This window comes from Spodoptera frugiperda, chromosome 21, assembly GCF_023101765.2.
Source record: "Spodoptera frugiperda isolate SF20-4 chromosome 21, AGI-APGP_CSIRO_Sfru_2.0, whole genome shotgun sequence".
Classification (NCBI taxonomy): domain Eukaryota; kingdom Metazoa; phylum Arthropoda; class Insecta; order Lepidoptera; family Noctuidae; genus Spodoptera; species Spodoptera frugiperda.
Window position 1 is genome coordinate 2,608,625 of NC_064232.1, and position 20,680 is coordinate 2,629,304.

Below are 20,680 nucleotides of genomic sequence, written 5' to 3' on the forward strand. Positions count from 1 at the left end.
CTCAGTAGTAGCACGGAGTCTGGACATGTTACCAGTATATGGCAATAGGCTCACCCCCTATTACCTACATGGGACTTATAATACAGATGGTAGTAAATTTTATAGCGGCATTACGTGCCGTAATGTACACCTCTGCCTACCCTGCCGGGGATAAAAGGCGTGATGTTAAAAAAAACCTCAAAAAATACAGTAAACAAGCAAATTGTTCGCTCGCACAATACATAATTGCTTATCTTTCTCCCCTACAGAAACATGGTATGTTTAGCGTTATATTACTTAGTATATAGCAGTGTATTGCAAAATAGCGTTCACAATACCCCCACTTATATACCCCCGCTGTATTATCTACTCTCTTATTGTTCTCACTTGTGGGTACACTGTGGGTATGAATAAGACAATGTTGTCGTGGTAAAGAATATATTTTGCCAAAATATCTTAAGGCAATAATGTAATATACACAAGGAGAATATCTAGTGTGGGAGAACGTTTTTATTAAAAAGACTAAAATAAAATAAATTACGCCATTTGATCTACGAAAAAGGGTGTAATAAAATTTGATACGGACGGATATTAGTCTTTTTTGCCTGGACATAATTATCTGAAATCTGGGATAATCAATCATCAATCATTTCTTGGTACATTTTATACGTAGAAATGACGTATTTCCTCCCACCCCTATACTCTGATTCCTTTTATCTAAGTATTGTTATCTTATATGAAAAAATGAAAAAAAAAAATACGTGTCTAATATTTTTTTCATTGCCTAAATCGTCAGACTAAATAGATTTTTCATTTTCATACCCCGTCATCATCGAAATTCGTCCGTAGTTTTTAACCGATTTCAAAAAAAGGAGGAGGTTCTCAATTCGACCGTATGTTTACGTTTATCGCGTTCATAGACACAGACTAAGACAAAATGGGGAATTGTTTTTTTCAATATGTAAGGATAAAGCGCTCTGTATCACCGATTCATACTCCAATACTCCATTTTTTCCCAACATCGGGCAACGACGCCTATTATTCCTCTATTGGCTACGAACGTGGAGCTTATAAAGAGGAATACAGATTTTATCACAGTTGTAGTTTGGTACGACATTTGTGTGTCTTATATGACAGCTTTAGTGTCATATTACAATTGTACTATCAAATGAGAGTTATAGGATTTTTTTTTCCTTTTAAAAAAACGTTGCCCCACACTAGGATTTTCTCCTGTGTCGTGGGTGCGTTTACAAACATACACGTTCACATACACATGATACCCAGACCCGAAACAACAATTTGTGGATCACACAAAGAGTTGCTCCGTGCGGGAATCGAACCCGCTACCCGTTGCGCGGCAACCAGTTGCCCAGCCACCGCACCAACCGTGCAGTCCTTCTTACATATTATAACAGTTATAGGATTATAATTATACGTATTTTTCGGGCATTTTTCGGTTTCTCGAATATTTCTCAGTAGTAGCACGGAGTCTGGAATTATGCCCGCTATATCGCAACAGGCTCACTACCTATTACATGGGACTTATAATACAAATAGTGAACAGTGGGTGTACATTGTATAGCGGCATTACGTGTCGTAATGTGCATCTCTGCCTACCCCTTCGGGGATAAAAGGCGTAGCGTTGCTTTGTTAACTCCATATACTAGTGTTTAAATGCCATTTATCTAGGATGGCTTTTTTTAAGGTGGTAAAATCATTAATGGCTTCTCCCCCCATTCTTGGTTGAGGCGAGAGGGAGTGTCAAACTCTTATTAACTAAAAACCACCCCGTTCCTACTTCTGCTTTTCGAGCCGGAGCCCCTGTAAACATCTAGGACGGCTAGTAAGTATTATACTCAATGTGAAAACATCCTAACAATTTCACTAGTCGCAATGAATCTGAACATTCCTACATTATTCATGATTCATTTTGGGGTGAAGAATTTAAAGGTTGTTGGAGAATCGGGGATTGGGAAGATTAAGAAGTGGGGTAATTGGGCCTCCGGTAACTTCATTTACACAACGCAAGCGTTGTTTCACGTCGGTTTTCTGTGAGGCGGTGGTATTACTCCGGCCGATTCGTACCTAAGCATGGCTCTCCAACTAAAGACTGCCCAAAGAGTGTCGGCGGCGCCAAAATAAAATTAAGGGCGCCTATGAGGAACTTGACTAGGGCGCTCTCTATGCTAGGGAGTGGAACTCCTTGCCGGTGTCTGTGTTTCCTGATGGGTATAACCTGGGTGTCTTCAAGGCCCGAGTGAATAGGTTGCTTATGGGCAGACGTGCTCCACCGTAGGCCGCATCATCACTTACCACCAGGTGAGATAGCGGCCAAACGTCGACCCATTAAATGTAAAAAAAAATCCGTCTCTGGTGTCGATGAAAATATTATTATGTTAATACATTCATAACAAAAAATTTTATTTTTCCAAGAGATTCGTGACGGATACTTGGCCAAAGTTTTTAGGAAAAGGTTACTTACGGCTTTTAACCGGCATGTTATTGGGGTTGATCCTGATCCTGATCCATACTTTATAGTTTTTCTGTGTTATACGTTAAAGGGCGTTTGTTTGTCTTTTATGTTGAAGTAACGTGACAAATTCATGTTATTTTGGTGTTGGGGGACAGTTGAAGGCCTTTTTTGTGATGATGGGGGTAAACCTTCAAGCTTTCATAATGCATGTAGCATTTTTGCCTTACTAAAACTATCCCGGTGGCCATTCTCAACACCTGTAAGGAGCATCGAGTCATCTGAATAGACCTGCTCCGGAGGCTTTTCGTGTAACGCCTGTGACGACACATTCCTAAGGCAGTTGGAGGTCTATAGATAACTTCGTGGGTCTTTGAAGGGGTTTGATCTCATGACATTTTTATGAACTGATAGGGCCCAGTAGGGCTGATGCCTAATCCGGAGCTGCGGACTACCTAGCGGGTTTACCGAGGCTCCGGCTCGACGGGCAGGTGTAGGAACGGGGTGGTTTTTAGTCAGTAAGAGTCTGACACTTCCTCTCGCTTTGCCCAAGGCGGGAGAAGTCATTGGATGATTTTCCACCCTCAAAAAAAAAAAGGGAACAACCGAGCAGACGGGTCACTTAATGGTAAGCAATCAGCGCCGTCAAGTTTAAAGGTCGTATCATTTCAGAAATACCGCCGATGCCTCATTCCACAGTTTTGCTGTGCGAGGCAGAAGTATAATAGCTATCTGTTTTTCACATATCTTTCTGTATAAAAGGTAACGAATTCGATTCTTTACTCAGACATCCGATGTTCGCTTGCTAAGCTAACGAGCTAGCTACATAAAGGGGGGAATATGCAAATTTAGTTTCAAGGAAACTTGGAATTTCAAATTTCAATGAAGATTTTATGATGGCAAGACGGTGCAACATGTGTGAGTTATCTTGTTACTAGCTTCATACCGTGGCGTCACTCGTTTTGATCAAGATTTCAATTATCAACCTGATTTAGCAACTTAAAAATTTCAGGAAATCGGTTGCTTAGTTAGCTTAGTCCTCAAAAACTGGGTATATATTGAAGCATGCAGTCAGACTGTTTTTGGTACCAATGCAGGTCGTAGGAAATAAAGATGAATGGTGTTTTTCCACCAGAGATGTGCTATGCTACGTTGCTGTGGATGCGTTTGGCTTCCACTAATCATATTCATAGACACATAGCTTAGCACTGATGGAAACGGATTCAGCTAAGCTATGTTTTTTATTTGAAAACACGCGTGCTATGAATGACTTATCGATACATTGAAATAGAGAAAGAGGTATATCAGAATCATGGCATTTTAAAATTCTATTGTCTCTGCCTACCCCAGTTAAAGATAGGCGTGGTGATATATATGTATGTAGGTAATGTTTATATGTATGTTTGTTACATTACACCCATTGTTATCCCTTCTTAACCGGAGCACGTAGGACACAATAAATAAATAATTCATGTGCTGTCGTAAATACTCTTTACTTGACACTTGTGGCTAAGTAGAGTATAGAAAAGATGTATTATGATTTACGTTATTTATCTTCACTATATAGTGTAAAACAAAGTTGCTTTTTCTGTCCCTATTTCCCTTTTTTGTTTGTATAGAAATACCCAGCTTCGCATGGCTGCAATGGTGATATATTATGAATGTATTATACATATAAACCCTCCTCTTGAATCACTCCATCTATTAACAAAAAACCACATCAAAATCCGTTGCGTAGTTTTAAAGATTTAAGCATACAAATGGACATAGAGACAGAGAAAGCGACTTTGTTTTATACTATGTAGAAATATATTTGGTTTAGTGGTCGCAAGTGTGACTACCGGACAAGGCGTCTTGGGTTTGATCTCCGGTTCGGGCAAAGTACTACTGGGCTATTTTCGGTTTTTAGAATATTTCTTTGTAGTAGCACAAATTCTGGATTTGTGCCCAGTTTATGGCAATAGGCCATTATCTTTTTCTTCTCCTCTAATAATAATATCTTCTAATTTATTTCGTTGCGGGATCTAAGACAGTCATTCATGTCCCTGGGACGCGCCAGACTTCAGTGTTCCGGTGTTTTCATGGTTGTATCTACTGTAGATCCTGGCTTACAAGAAGTTGTAGCAATGTGGGAGGTTGTGGTGGGCTTGTTCCAAAAAAAGGCTCACCCCCTAAAACTATATAATTAAAACTATGCAACGGATTTTGATGCATTTTTTTAATAGAAGATAGTGATTCAAGAGATAGGTTTATATGTATAATACACTAGCCACTTCCGCGCGGTTTCACCCGCTCTGCTTGGCTCCTATTGGTCATAGCGTGATGTTTTATGACCTATAGCCTTCCTCGATAAATACACTATTCATCACAAAAATAAATATTTGCATCAGACCAGTAGTTTCGGAAATTAGCGCGTTCAAACAAACAAACAAACAAACAATCAAACAAACTCTTCAGATTTATAATATAAATAGTATAGATGTATAATATATCACCATTGCACCCAAGCGAAGTTAAGGCGGGTCGCTATTAATAATAAAAAAATAAGAATTTTGTGTTATTAGTTTAGGGGTCCGTAGCATTTGTTGCCTCCCGACTAATTCGACACTGTCTACTCCTATGTGAGACAGGCACAAGTTTAAGTATGTAAGTATAAAATGTAATCTTAAACTTAAACACATAAAGCGATAAAATAATCTTTAAAAAAGTTACCATACTGTCCCTTTAAAAAAAAACACAGACATATAATAAGGATAAGCCTAACACATACCATTTAATATGGAAACAACTACATTATGTCGTACTTGCAGTCAGTCAAAGTTAGTCTATATTATCTAAAAAAAGTAAAAAAATCTACAAAAAATAAACATCATTTTACTACTACTATCTACTCCCACGCGATTTCAATCGATGTTCAGCTTCTAATGATTATTTTTTTATGAAATCGGGGGCAAACGAGCTGACGTGTCACCTGATGGTAAGCGATCAGCGCCGCCCATGTACACCCGCAACACTAGAGGAGTCACAGGGACGTTGCCGGCCTTTTAAAAAGGAATACGTTATTTTCTTGAAGGTTTAATGTATAAAGCAGGAGTTTAACGCGGTTATGTTTAGTTAGTAAGAGTCTAACGCCCGAATACTAAAATGCTACGGTACTCAATTTTAAGTTGTGCTGTTATAAATATCGTGCTATCTCTGTAATTTACAAAGAATTTGTAGGGACAGATTTATTCTTGAGCGTGTCTTAAAATTGAATGCCGTTTGAGTATTTGAACCTAACATTCTCTCTCGCCACACCCAAGACAGGGAGTCATTTGAATGAGGTATAGAAATTTCCTTTTGGCTAAACTACAAAACGGACGGTTTTGTTAAATAATATTAACTATGACTGACTGCAAACTCTGAACACATAATCCAAACACACATTGAACAAATATACTTTTAATTAGTTGACTAAACTTTGTAATTCATATTAATTAAAAATATAGGACACGACCTCAATACGTGTGTCGCCTGGACAGTCAACCTCGCTACATCCTTGTTGACTGGACATCTACACTACATGAGCTGCTGTTTACATGTGAACATTAGCTCATGACGATACCTAAGTACGTGTGTCACCTGGACAGTCAACCTCGCTACATCCTTGTTGACTGGACATCTACACTACATGAGCTGCTGTTTACATGTGAACATTAGCTCATGACGATACCTAAGTACGTGTGTCGCCTGGACAGTCAACGCTACATCCTTGTTGACTGGACATCTACACTACATGAGCTGCTGTTTACATGTGAACATTAGCTCATGACGATACCTAAGTACGTGTGTCGCCTGGACAGTCAACCTCGCTACATCCTTGTTGACTGGACATCTACACTACATGAGCTGCTGTTTACATGTGAACATTAGCTCATGACGATACCTAAGTACGTGTGTCGCCTGGACAGTCAACCTCGCTACATCCTTGTTGACTGGACATCTACACTACATGAGCTGCTGTTTACATGTGAACATTAGCTCATGACGATACCTAAGTACGTGTGTCGCCTGGACAGTCAACCTCGCTACATCCTTGTTGACTGGACATCTACACTGCATGAGCTGCTGTTTACATGTGAACATTAGCTCATGACGATACCTAAGTACGTGTGTCGCATAGACAGTGAACCTCGCCTTTAATTTCTTTATGAGTTAATTAAAATTGAGTTTAGTCAACCAATTAAGAGTGACAGCAACAGTTACAATTTAACACCTAGAAGGAACATCTAAAGAACATTTTTAATTAACAGGTAACATCAAATAATACACATTGAACATTGACTAACAACACAGTTAATAATAATTACATAATATTGCCCTAATTAGCTATTCATGTGTTAATTCGTCGTTGACCAATTACTTACTGTGGTAATTAATGAACTCAATTCATTATTCAGTTTTTGTAATGGACTATTTCAGTTGGGGTTTGAGAGGTTATTTGGATAATGAAGCTTTTTAAAGTTGAAAATCGATCCAATGAAGAAGAATCACAATGCATACAAACAAAATTACCCCACGTCCTACCATTAGGTACTTTTGAAACGTCAACAAAGAAAGAAATAAACAATAGTCTGTCAGTCTGTCCGTCAGTGAAGCCAGGTACTCGTTCCAAAGTGTAGCTTTGAATGGAGAAGAACGAGCAAGAAACTACATTCGTTACTTCTATGATAACAAAGTGATATTTATCTTTATAAAAAGATGAAAATGAAATTAGGAAGTATGCCATATTTTTTTATAAACTTTAATCTTTTTTTTTAGATATGTCACGTTGTTATAAGACGTAGGGTAATTTTGATCCATCTCCTTTCAGTGTTAACACTATAATATTATATTTTGTTTCTAAACCAGTCCAAAAAATCCCCCTCTAATTTTATAATTATTTCTTCAAAATCTGTCCAAAAAATCACTAAACAAATTAAATATTCATCAAAAAACCGACCGAGGATACAAAACCTATAAAAAAACTCAAGGTCTTTTGTAAAAGACCAAATGGTCTTTCGGTCTTTTCGGTCTTTCGGTCTTTTCGGTCTTTTCGGTCTTTCGGTCTACTCCTTGGAATAGTACTTACAGATGGATGCGGCGGATGATCCTGTCCCTTGACATTCTGCAGCTGTTTATTGTGAGCTGTTGGTGTTCGTTCTCCCGGTGCTGTCGAGGCACTCGCAGCCGCTCCAGCGCTGCTTCCAGCAGGCGACTTCGCTTGAGGTGAGCTGATCGAAGTGGTCCTGGAAAATTGGAGCTTAGGTTAGCTTTTATAGGGTTGTTTTTAGATTAAACCTTTTTTACCTGACTTGATACTCAAAACCTCAGCAAATTTGTGTCTAACAAAACGTCCAATTTACTATTTGTGAAACGTGCCGCTGGTTCGATTCACGGACCAATAATAAGTTATCCTTTGTGTGTTTAAAATATTTGGGTGTATTGTGTGTGTGTGTGTGTGTGCAAAATGGTATATTTCTAAACGCACCCACGACACAGGATAATACCTTAGCGTGAAATAATATTTTACAAAAGAAACCAATTTGCTATTTATGGCAAAGAATGTTGAGACCTACATTTTCACTGTACTATATGTATTTGTAATGTTACCTACACATGTTTATACAAATAAATACATCTTTATCTTTATCTTTAAAGAAAAAGAATATTACTCTATCGCTTTTACATCGCACTCGTAACACCAGAAAAAAACTACTCATGAAATCGAAAAAATCCTAAAATAAATGCCACTAAACTAACGATACATTCAAGGCCAAATAAAAGACCTAAAAAGAAACCTAAAATACTTAGGTATCCTATTGGATCGCTACAGAAATCTAGAAACAAAATTAGCTTTGATTCCCAAAGTGAATATTAAATTTTCAGGAAGATAAAGGCAAAGGAACTCGTTAGGTACTTTTCTTTCGATTTTTTTAAGATACAACAACGTCACGCCTTTTATCCCCGAAGGGGTAGGTATTACGGCATTTTTTTTTGGCTGCCTCGAGTGATTGCAAGTGCTAGTACTGGACAAGATATCTAGGGTTCGATTCCCGGGTCGGGCAAAGTATTACTGGGCTTTTTTCGGTGTTTCAAAAATTTCTCAGTATTAGCACGGAGTCTGGAATTGTGCCCGGTATATGGCAATTGGCTCACCCTCTATTACATGGCACTTATAACACAATTGTAAAAAAGTGGGTGTACATTGTATAGCGGCATTACGTGTCGTAATGTGCACCACAAGTGTGGGAGAGCCATGCTTCGGCACGTATGGGCCGGCTCGACCGGAGTGATACCACGGCCTCACAGAAAATCGACGTGAAACAACGCTTGCGTTGTGTTTCGTTGTGTGAGTGTGGTTACCGGAGGCCCAATTCCCCCCTTCCCAATCTTCCCCATCCCCATTCCCGAACAACAACCCTTAAATTCTTAACTCCCAAAAAGCCGGCAACGCACTTGTAACGCCTCTAGTAATACGTCTGCTCGATTACCGGCGTGTTTCATAAAAAAAACCTCTGCCTACGCTTTATGGGATAAAAAGCGTGACGTTGCTTTTTAAAAAGGCAAAGGTACTCGTTAGGTATAAGTACTTTACTTTTTTTTTCAGATACATAAAGAAAAAAATGGGAAATCTAATAAGGTATCTTTTGTTCTCATTCTACATTCGTATAGTATATTTTAACGGTGGCTGGGCAACCGGCTGCCGTGCAACGTGTAGCGGGTTCGATTCCCGCACGGAGCAACGCTTTGTTCGATCCACAAATTGTTGTTTCGGGTCTGGGTGTCATGTGTATGTGAACTTGTATGTTTGTAAACGCACCCACGACACAGGAGAAAATTGTAGTGTGGGGCGACGTGTTTAAAAAAATGACGACATGACTACCGAATTGAAACTAGATTAAAAAATAAAACCTAAAAATAATAAAAGTAAAAACTTCTATCCTCCTGAGCCTTATGCGATGTTTAGCTAATTTCCATGGGAGACCCCCATGGGACCTGAAAACGCTTTTAAGGTCACACATGCCATTAAAACCCATCAAGTTGAGGCCATAATGTCGCGACAAACTTTCCCATATTTTGTTTAGAGAGTCATTACTCAACTTTTTGATGTAGTCGGGTAAAAACGTAGTTGTTTTTTGCAAAAAAAAGCATCGTCACGCCTTTTATCCCCGAAGGGGTAGGCAGAGGTGCTCATTACGACACGTTAGGCCTCTATACAGAGTTTTTTTTATGTGACATGTCGGTAATCGAGCAGACGTATTACTTGATAGTAAGCAATCGCCGCCTCCCATGGACACTTGAAACACCAGAGGCTTTACAAGTGCGTTACCCGCTTTTTGGGAGTTAGGAATTTAAGGGTTGTTGTTCGGGAATGGGGATGGGGAAGATTGGGAAGGGGGGAATTGGGCCTCCGGTAACCTCACTCACACAACGAAACACAACGCAAGCTTTGTTTCACGTCGGTTTTCTGTGAGGCCGTGGTATTACTCCGGTCGAGCCGGCCCATTCGTGCCGAAGCATGGCTCTCCCACAATTAACCCACCCAGAATATACCCACTTTTCACCATTTCTGTTATAAGTCCCAGGATAGGGGGTGAGCCTATTGCAATATACTGGACACAATTCCAGATTCCGTGCTACCACTGAGAAATTTTCGAAAAACCGAAAAAAGCCCAGTAATACTTTGCCCGACCCGGGAATCGAACCCGAGAGCCCTTGTCCGGTAGTCGCACTTACGACCACTCGACCAACGAGTAGAGTTATCACTCCTTTTTGATGTAGTCGGGTAAAAACGTAGTTGTTTTTTGTATAGGAATAATTATTGAAAGTAGTTCGGTTTGTCAATTGTTTTTAAACATTGTCTTTTTTATGTAACACATTCCGACCCAATGTATATTGTTATTGAATTAAATAAATGAAAGGCGCAAATTGCCTAATTTTTTCTAACCCAAAATATAGTATATTCGAAAAAAAAACATACTATTGACTTTTATATTATTATATTTATATTGGCCTTTGGGAAACAAATAGCATATTATTGTTATTTCAATATTACAAACAGACTTCATTTTATTTACTAGTCTAGATAGTTAAGTCCTACTAGGGAATCTAACCCATTGCCAGAATATTAGACGGTTAAACAAAAAACTTAGAAGGCTTGGGCGGAATTTATTTTTCATAAAAAAAACTTTGCCTTATACTAGGCTTTTCTCCTGTGTCGTAGTTGCGCTTACAAACATAAAAGTTCACATACACATGACACCTAGACCCGGAACAACAATATGTGGGTCACACAATGCGTTGTTCCGTGCGGGAATTGAGCCCGCGACACGTTGCACGGCAGCCAGTTGCCTAGCCACCGCGTCAAACGTGTAGTCATTGAACGCATGCTTTTGAATAGCACTGAAAATGTTGGTAAAAATTGGTACTTACTCTAGCTGTGCTCTGCAGCCGGAAGATGATACATGGAACAAAGAGAAGATATAAATTAGTAAAAAAATATAATTGCTTAGATCTTATACACGGTGTAACAAAAAGGGGGTATGCATATCAAGTGCACGGTTTCTAGATAACATAACAAACGATACGGGAAAGGTTTTTTAAACACATGTTTTAATGGAACGAAGTTATGAATTTTTCCAATACATAAAATTCCAGAAACCGAACATCATAATTAGGTATATAAAGGTACAAGGCGATCAGATTTACAGAAGAAATGTTTCGTAATATTAGCGATTGATCCCTGTAGTGTTGTGACGCGTTTGTATTATTTGAAATCAAGAACTATGCGATACCAAGTATTTGGTACATTTTATTTTAAAACGTATTTTGAGCTGAAACTTTTTTTAGAGATTCTATTTAACCTGTATTCATCAGGGCTTCTTGATGTATATGGGTATTTTGTTACACGCTGTATATTATCCTTCTAAAACCTTAAAAAAATAACAGAACTGAAATAGAAATTTCATGGCTAAAGTCGTAACAAGTCTTACGGCTCTTACAGCGATGCCCAACCAATCAAATCAAATCATTTATTTGCCAAAACATGTGTATACAAACAGACACACACATAGGTGCATGTATATAGGATGAACAAGATAAGGTTGCACTTAAGACATGTTTGCCACTTGTCTTGGTATGCTAATTTCCAAGTTGCAAATCAAATTATGAATTAATTTTCAATTATTTTAACTGTCAGACTTTTTATTATTAAATTACATTTTAGATATGTCGTAATATAAGTATATTTATCACAGTCATCTGTCTGACAAGCATTAGAATTAATGAAATAATAAACTTCTTTAAGAAAATTCCGAATTCGTCCATTGTTTCGTAACCCCCTAAAAAAAGCAAGGAAATAAATACAAATAACAGTTGACAGTTAACTAGTATAATACATATTTCATTATAACTATATTTTTATTTACTAAAACTGAGAATACATAAAAACGTCACATATATAAGTAAGATAATTTGTATTTAGTAGCTTAAGGATCAGGAAAATGGTGAGATATCACACAGGATATCATGATATCAGGATAGGATTTATGTGTGGGAGAGCCATGCTTCGGCACGAATGGGCCGACTCAACCGGAGTGATACCACGGCCTCACAGAAAACCGACGTGAAACAACGCTTGCGTTGTGTTTCGTTGCGTGAGTGAGGTTACCGGAGGCCCAATTACCCCCCTTCCCAATCTTCCCAATCCCCGATTTCCCCAACAGCTCTTAAATTCCTAACTCCCAAAAAGCCGGCAACGCACTTGTAAAGCCTCTGGTGTTTCAAGTGTCCATGGGCGGCGGCGATTGCTTACCATCAGGTAATACGTCTGCTCGATTACCGGCTTGTTTCATAAAAAAGAGGATACCATGAAAATACGACTGTTTTGTCAGTCTTAAGGTTATAAGCGAGATTTCCTGACATGAAATCTAAGGATGCTTTCCCACCAGTCATGTACTTTGGTTTTGTCCAATCATTGTCATTGGTACACATAGCTTAGCACTGATGGAAACAGACTTAGCTAAGCTATGTTATTTTTATATGGAAAGATGCATGCTGTGGAAGCGAGCTATTTCTGTGCTACCGATACATCCCATACTCAAACTGCGCATCCCGCACAGTTACATAGCTTAGTATCAGTAGAAATGGTCACATAGTTTCACAGCTTAGCTATTATATCTTGGTAACATAGTATTAGCTGCATAACACATCTCTGGTGGCGCTTTCCGTGCCTCAAAAAGCCTCATAACTTGGTACCATGAAAAAAAGAGTTTAAAAAACCCTTACCGTATCATTTGTTATGTTATCTAGAAGCCGTATACTTGATATGTATACCCCCTTTTTGTTACACGTTCTATACAACATACAAATGTTAATCCAATCACTGATCGAAAAGGCCCCCATACGTAGTATATAGTATAGGTATATACGTTCGAATTAACCCCAAACAATTAACAAGAGCCAATAACTGATTTCAAATTGGGGTCAATTAAGGTACATTATTTGGAAACATGTTGACTCGGTGCTGTATTTGTAGGAACAATAATTGTATTGCCTGCAGCTGTTTTAGCAAATAGCATTATTGTTGTTATTGATTTGTTAATGTCTAAATGTATAGAAACTGTCGGTTTGTATCCTGATTTAAGTAAAAAAGTCTAGGTAAGTATTGAATAAAGTCAAAGTTAAAGTCAAAATTATTTATTTCAAATAGACCAGGAAGACACTTTTGAACGTCAAAGGAAATATAATAAGTCAGTCCTCTAGTTGCTCTATTTGGTCGTTCCAAAGTGTAGATTCCTATGGAGAAGAACGAGCAAGAAACTCCATAGGTTACTCTTTTTCAATCAGATTCACAATACAATTCTTGGTTACATTGTTTCGATTGCTTCAATTATGTGAGAACAATGTAAAACTAATATTCAGTCAAAGTGAATGAAAAAGAAAATAACCTTGAGGACAACAAAATCAATGCAGTCTGGAGCTGACCAGTCCCAGTTGACAGCGCCCGTTCACGAACATGACACGTACACCAGCACCGCCCAACTCAACCTTGTTGCAGGGAATCGAGCGATCCAATGCCCGTGCCACCGCCAATGAGACCTTTGAGTGAGCATGACAACTTCAAGCTGACACAAGTGCATTCTACTAGTCTAATTCAGTTTTAGCTAATTAGTAGCCGAAGGAGTTCATTTATTTATTTTTAGCCGCGGTCGTTCCACTTCAGGGCTTGATTCATCAACTCGTCCCACATTCTTTCTTTCTTATTCTTTTTTTTTATTCTTCAAAAAACGTTGCCCCACTTTAGGATTTTCTCCTGTGTCGTGGGTGCGTTTACAAACATACAATTTCACATACACATGACATCCAGACCCGAAACAACAATCTATGGATCACACAAAGAGTTGTTCCATGCGGGAATCGAACCAACCGATACGCCAACTGTGCAGTCGAACATGCCTACGGCCTATTTGGGACGACTTGCAGATAAGTTTCCAACTTTACTCTCGTCTGAGATATCTGAGGGAATCCATGGACTTTTTAAATTACAAGGAAGCGGTCTTGTGAGTGATGTCGTGGTGGCCCGGAGGTTTATGGCTCCTCAAGCATGAGAGCGAGAGAGATACCAACGGCAAGTACCAATGTGACTTTTTCCGAGTTATATGTACTTTCTAAGATAATTTAGACACTAGTAACAAATGGTGTATAGATAGTAGAGAAGTCATCCATAGCACGCATTCCATAAAACTAACATATCTTAGCTGAGGTCATTTTCACTACTACCTACTAAGCTATGTGTACCAATGAATATTATTTGTGGAAGCCAAACGCATCAACAGCAACGTAGCATATCACATCTGTGGTGGAAAAACACCTTTAGTCATCTCTTATGGCACCCACAAGAAGAGTAGCGGTGCTGAACATTTTATTCTATTCAACCATTATTACACAGCTAACCTTGTGGCAATTATAATTATTCTTATTTGTACTTAAACAAATGTACAAACAGAGGGCAATTTGTTTAATTTATTAATCACCTAATGAGCCTCAAGGGAAGGATTTAAAAAGACTTATGCTATTGTTACTGTTTCCTTACTTATTGGCTTTTCGCTACATCGGGTGATTCTGAACTCCGTTGTAGTACTTATTGAGTATTAAAAAATTTATCAATGGTCGTGGTGGGATGTTTTAGACGCCCGCTTCTCATGCATAAGGACGCGGCTTTCAAACTTACCAACAGCAAGTAGTAATGTGACTTTTACCGAGTTAAAATTTTAATATGCCTTTTCTAAGATTATTAAGACACCACTGACTAACGGTGACACTGTAGTTCGCCGCCATACCAGAACCAGTCGCGAGCGTACGGCGCGACGAATTCCGCGCGCGCCTCAAAGAGCCATCACACCACTACAGACAGATTTCAGTAGGGCTGATACCGACTAGGAGCTGCGGACTGCCTAGCTGGCTACAGGGACTCCGGCTCGAAAAGCAGGAGAAGGAACGGGGTGGTTTTTAATCAGTAAGAGTCTGACACTCCCTCTCGCCTCACCCAAACTGGGACAATAACATTCCCATTTAAAAAAACAACCTCTACCTAACCCATCCTCCCTATGATAAAGCTTATTATACAATTTGTACCCTCCCCAAAAATATTAAATCTAAAATGTTTGCGTGCAATACAAATTCATGCTCAAACATTTTGATTTATCTGTCCAATAATACACTGTACAATATAGCACAAAGCGAAATGTTTTCGATCACGTACGGCGTATAAAATGAAGTCGTGTGTTCCCGATATATGAACATATATACTTATATATGTGTATGTACTTATATGTGTGTTATTGTTACCTACGTATATTATACTTGAAACTTGAATAGACACAATATAGATAGAATATCTTGTATTGTTAGCTGTTTTGATAACACTGTCTTTTGTCAACAGCGTTGTCTGATTTTAATCTATCTCTGTACTCAATTTTTTCAGAATCAATCATTAGTTTTTGCTTGAAAAAGTAATAGACGCAATACATACTCGTTAATATTAAACAAAATTAAAAACACGAAACTTTCATAGTTCGTTACACCCCACCCAGATCCACACACCAATAGCCTATAAGTGGCCACTGCTGACCAATTGCCTCTTCTCACACGGAGAAGGTTTGAGCATTAATCACCACGCTTGCTCAATACACGTTAGCGATTTCAAACTTATTATTAAAAATTATAAGCCCATGTTTCCTCACGATAGTTTCCTTCACCGTTTGTCAGTAGTGTCTAAATAATTTTAGAAAGTACATATAACTCAGTCAGTATCAGTGGTGTCTAAATATGCTTAGAAAGTACTGGTAGAACTCGGAAAAAGTCACATTGGTACTTTGCCGTTGGTAGGTTTCGAACTCGCATTCTCATGCATGAGAATCGGATGTCTTAAGCCTTCGGGCCAACCCACCCAGAAACTAAAAATGTTCTCTCCTTTTTCTCTCTATCCCAAGTAAGCGTCCATAGGCTCGCATCGTACGCATCGCACGCAACGGATTTTAGTTTGTCTTGTATAGAAACTCATACAACTGCGTCCACTGATCCGCATCGTACGCATCGTATGCAACGGATTTTAGTTTGTCTTGCACAGAAACTCATACAACTGCGTCCACTGATCCGCATCGTACGCAACGGATTTTAGTTTGTCTTGTACAGAAACTCATGCGGACGTTTGCCACAAAACAACTCTGCCAAAACCAAACACTCAATATTCCACTCGTCTCACAGAATTTGGAACTGTGCATAAACTGCAGCAAACATTTCAATGGTCACGTATGAGCTAAACTTCTGCTTACCTCCAAAAGTTTTAACCAAATAACTAGAATTCCACGGCTTGAGTTTAATACAAGACAGGATTTAACTACTACGAGTTAAAACTTTTAAGTTTGGCTATAAAATAGAAGCATTTTTTTTACTTATAAAGAGGAGATTAGTGACTTAGACTCCGTCGAAATGCTGATTAAAGAAAATCTGAAGAAAAAAATAGAATAATTATTTTTGTGATCATAAAAACCAACCCATTTGTAATTCCAGACGATAATTTAGCCGTGTTCCAAATTTTACCCCGATTCCTTCAGCCATTTCGAAGTCATTGTGTTACCCACATACACACAAAATTTTTCATTTAATATTAGTAAGGACTATTACTTAAGTTGTGTGTCACTATACAGTTGGTCTTGTCGTGGTGGTCCGGAGGTTTAAGAGGCCCCTTTCTCGTGCATGCGATTACAGGTTCGTAACTTACCAACGGCACGTACCAATGTGACATTTCCGATTTATATGTATTTTCTAAGAGTGTTTAGACACCACTGACAAACGGTAAAGGAAACCTGGTTTTATAATTTCTAATTGGAGCAACCTTGGTGATTAATTCTGAAAACCTTCTCCATGCGAGAAGAGGCTTTGATCAGCAGTGGCCATTTATAGGCCGATAATGATGATAATTATGTAGCCCTAAGTCAGCTCTCATGATATCCACCAAAAGACCAGTGGGGCTCAAAATAATCATACTTTATAAGCGGTATTTATAATACCAGGAAGAAATATTCACGAAACAACGCACAGAGCTATTAAAATGTCCGTGTCGTAAGCAGAAACGTTTGGATCCATAAACCCTTTGCGTCGATACCGGGTCCCTTTAGCAATAAGAAGAAAACCGGACCTTACAGAGAATTTTATTCCTTTTTGATTGACCCCTTAATATCCCTTTTGGGGTAAATTAAAACCGTTTTATGACTGACTGTAGCAAATACGATTGCCGAGCAAGGGATCTCTCAGTTCCGGAGTTGCGGGCTACCTTGCGGGTTTACCGGGTTCGAGTTCGAAGGGCAGAAGTAGGAACGGGGTGGTTTTCAGTCAGTAGAAGTCTGACACTCTCTCTTGCCTCGCCCAAGGCGGAAGAAGTTATTGGACGATTTTTCAGTCTTTAAGCAAGAGATCTCTTAGTGTATATTGCACCTGGACCCACCATGATGGCGTAACCAGTCCCTGCAACCAACAAAACTTGTATAGCTCTATTGAGAAAAATCCGTTCAGTAGTTTCAGCGTGATTGACGGACAAACATTGAAAGTCCAAACAAACATACTTTCACATTTATAATATTAGTGTGATATATTAGCCGGTGTATTCCCTGGATTTTTTATGGTATAAATCGGGATACGATCCATGGATGGATCACCTGATAGTAAGCAATCACCAATGCAACCACCAGAGAAGTTACAAGTGCGGTTTTTTTCTTCTCCTCTAATAATATCTTCTGATTTATTTCGTTGCGGGATCTAAGACAGTCATTCATGTCCCTGGGACGCGCCGGACTTCAATGTTCCGGTGTTTTCATGGTTGTATTTACTGTAGATCCTGACTGTAAAGTTGCTCTGGAGATATTTAGTATGGCCTTTTCTACATTGCCCTTAAGAGAATATAAAGCATGATATTTGTTTACGTAAGAACACAATTTCCAAATTATGTTATAGAAAAAACAAAAAATATATTGCTTTTGGCGCCAAAATTGTGAGCCTACAAAACTTTCAGCTAGAAAATACGATTAAAAAAAAAATTGTACCAAATACTTGGTATCGCATCTTTCTTCATTTTAAATATAAACATTACAACACTAAAATAATCGCGAGTATTAACTTATAAGATATCTGTCAATCAAGATTGCCTAGTACCTGTCTACCTAATTTTGAATCACGCGGTCTAGGATTGAAAAGTTTAACTTGTAATAACGACTTTATTTTTAGAACGCTAGGGTTGAATAAAAACCCTGTTGGTACGAGTTTAAGTTTATAATTTTAGTAGCCGTGCAATTGATATGTATACCCCCTTTTTGTCATGACGTTCGTATACAGAAAAAACAAAAATATATTGCTTTTGTAATAAAATTGTGAGCCTACAAACACTTTATTAGAAAATGGAGGGAAATGTGTTCATTTGATATCAAAACGCCATCTATTCTATATTAAAAATATATACATGGTAAAATGATCTTTAACTTATAAGATATAAGAATCAAGATTGCTTGTCGATGCTCCAATATTTTTCATGAATCTGGGTCTAGGATTAAAGTTTGTTGTAATAACGACTTTATTTTTAGAACGCTAGGGTTGAATATTGAACATCTGTTGGTACGAGTTGCTAAGTTTATAATTTTAGTACTAAGATTTTATAATATGGGTAACTTTTACTCATTACTTCGTTCGTATAAAATATATGCATTTTTTTTGTAATAAAATAGGGTAGACGACACATTTTTATTTTAATGTCCGCCTTGTAGATTATTTTAAAATATTAGACACGTATTTTTTAATTTCTCACGCAAACATACTTTCGAAGATATTATATCGATTTGAAATATCACGTGACGTCACTTCTAGGTACTTGACGTTTTTGCTCCCACTCCTACACTTTGATTCGTGTTATCTAAACATTTATACCTTATATAACAAAACAATAAAATACGTGTCTATTATTTTTTCATTACCAAACTGACGGAGTAAATAGATTTTAAATATTGTCATCATCCCCATTAGGAAATCAATTATTATTTTTGTGTGAAAATGCTCAATCATAGTATTCTAGGAAAAGCCTAGATTCTCTTAGTCGACTCTTAAACTACCCACGGGAAGACTAGAGCTGGTAATTAATTTATAATTTTTTTTTCGTGATACGGGAATATCATCCAATTACTATTATTTTGTCTTCGGCGAGGCGAGAAGGAGTGTCAGACTCTTACTGACTAAAAACCACCCCGTTCCTACTCCTGCTTTTCGAGCCGGAGCCCCGGTAACCCGCTAGGCAGTCTAGTCTCAAACAAACTACTAGAACAGTACGAAATCTATTTTCTCCATTTCCAAAGCAGGTGTCTCTATTGTTCAAACATGGCTACCTCATGACACAAACACACAATACCACATTGTTACCCTTCTTGATCGACGTTGCACGGAAATTAAAACTATCGCGCTCTCTCCACATTGAGATATACACAACCAGTTTACCATGGTCTTGCTTTGTATGAGCGGTTCCCACATTCAAAGGCCAGCTTAAACTGGTTTATTCAGCTTAATGTGTGTATACGTAGGAGCTTCATTTTCTATAGTTCTTTTGTTTTCCAAGTCAATGAGGTTGTGGCGACTCATGATAAGTGACAGATGTCGTTTTAAGTGTGAGAGAGCCATGCTTCGGCACGAATGGGCCGGCTCGACCGGAGTGATACCACGGCCTCATAGGAAACCGACGTGAAACAACGCTTGCGTTGTGTTAGTGAAGTTACCGGAGGCCCAATTACCCCCCTTCCCAATCTTTCTAATCCTCGATTCCTTAACAACACTTAAATTTCTAAACCCCAAAAGGCCGGCAACGCACTTGTAACACCTCTGGTGTTTCAAGTGTCCATGGGCGATAGCGATTGCTTACCATCAGGTGATACGTCTGTTCGACTACCGACACTCCACATTGAGCTATACAAAACCAGTTTACTATGGTCTCCCTTTGTTTAGAAGCACTCTTTGAGATTGTCAGTATGTATGTATATGTGAGGTCTATGTTTTTTTTTTATGGGACTTGCCGGTAATCGAGCAGACGTATTACCTGATGGTAAGCAATCGCCGCCGCCCATGGACACTTGAAACACCAGAGGCTTTACAAGTGCGTTACCGGCTTTTTGGGAGTTAGGAATTTAAGGGTTGTTGTTCGGGAATGGGGATGGGGAAGATTGGGAAGGGGGGAATTGGGCCTCCGGTAACCTCACTCACACAACACACAACGCAAGCGTTGTTTCACGTCGGTTTTCTGTGAGGCCGTGGTATTACTCCAGTTAGATCAAAGGGTCCCTCAGCATGAATTAGGTTGACTAGGTGTTCTCGCTTTATCCTAAGTTTTTGAGACTAGCTCTTAGACCTGCCTCGTTGGCCAAATGGTTGCAAGTGCGACTGTCGGGCACGGGGTCTCGTGTTCGATTCCCTGGTCGGGCGAAGCATTACTGAACTGACGTGGCGTGACGATATTTCTATCTATATCTATCTATCTCTTAGATTTTAACCCAAATGAAAGGCAGATTCAATCTCTCCTTACATTTTAACTTCTCACGGAAGTGTAAACGCAATTATCAGACCCTTACCTCTAGTCACTTGGCTGTTAATTAAATAGAGCTCTAATTTGTAATAGTAATT

General features: G+C 38.7%; 1 protein-coding gene and 1 long non-coding RNA gene across 7 annotated transcripts in view; one reads left to right on the top strand and one right to left on the bottom strand.

Annotated features, from left to right (window-relative positions):
• The window catches only part of LOC118280215 (synaptotagmin-7), a 670,807-nt gene that overhangs the window by 31,490 nt on the left and 618,637 nt on the right, over positions 1-20,680 (bottom strand). For all 5 annotated transcript variants that reach the window (XM_050702065.1, XM_050702068.1, XM_050702066.1 and 2 more), the window contains 2 exons: positions 10,904-10,915; positions 7,560-7,716 (listed from right to left, as the gene is read on the bottom strand). In XM_050702065.1, the coding sequence (XP_050558022.1) occupies positions 7,560-7,716; positions 10,904-10,915 (169 nt within the window). The remainder of the gene's footprint in view (positions 1-7,559; positions 7,717-10,903; positions 10,916-20,680) is intronic.
• Positions 1-20,680, top strand: part of LOC126912022 (uncharacterized) — a 345,442-nt gene that overhangs the window by 25,307 nt on the left and 299,455 nt on the right. Inside the window, exon 3 of one of the 2 annotated variants that reach the window (XR_007706635.1) lies at positions 12,291-12,331. The exons of the other annotated variant lie outside the window; for it this stretch is intronic. This is a non-coding gene — a long non-coding RNA (uncharacterized LOC126912022). Of the gene's footprint in view, positions 1-12,290; positions 12,332-20,680 lie in introns of those variants that run through there. 2 annotated transcript variants of the gene reach the window in all.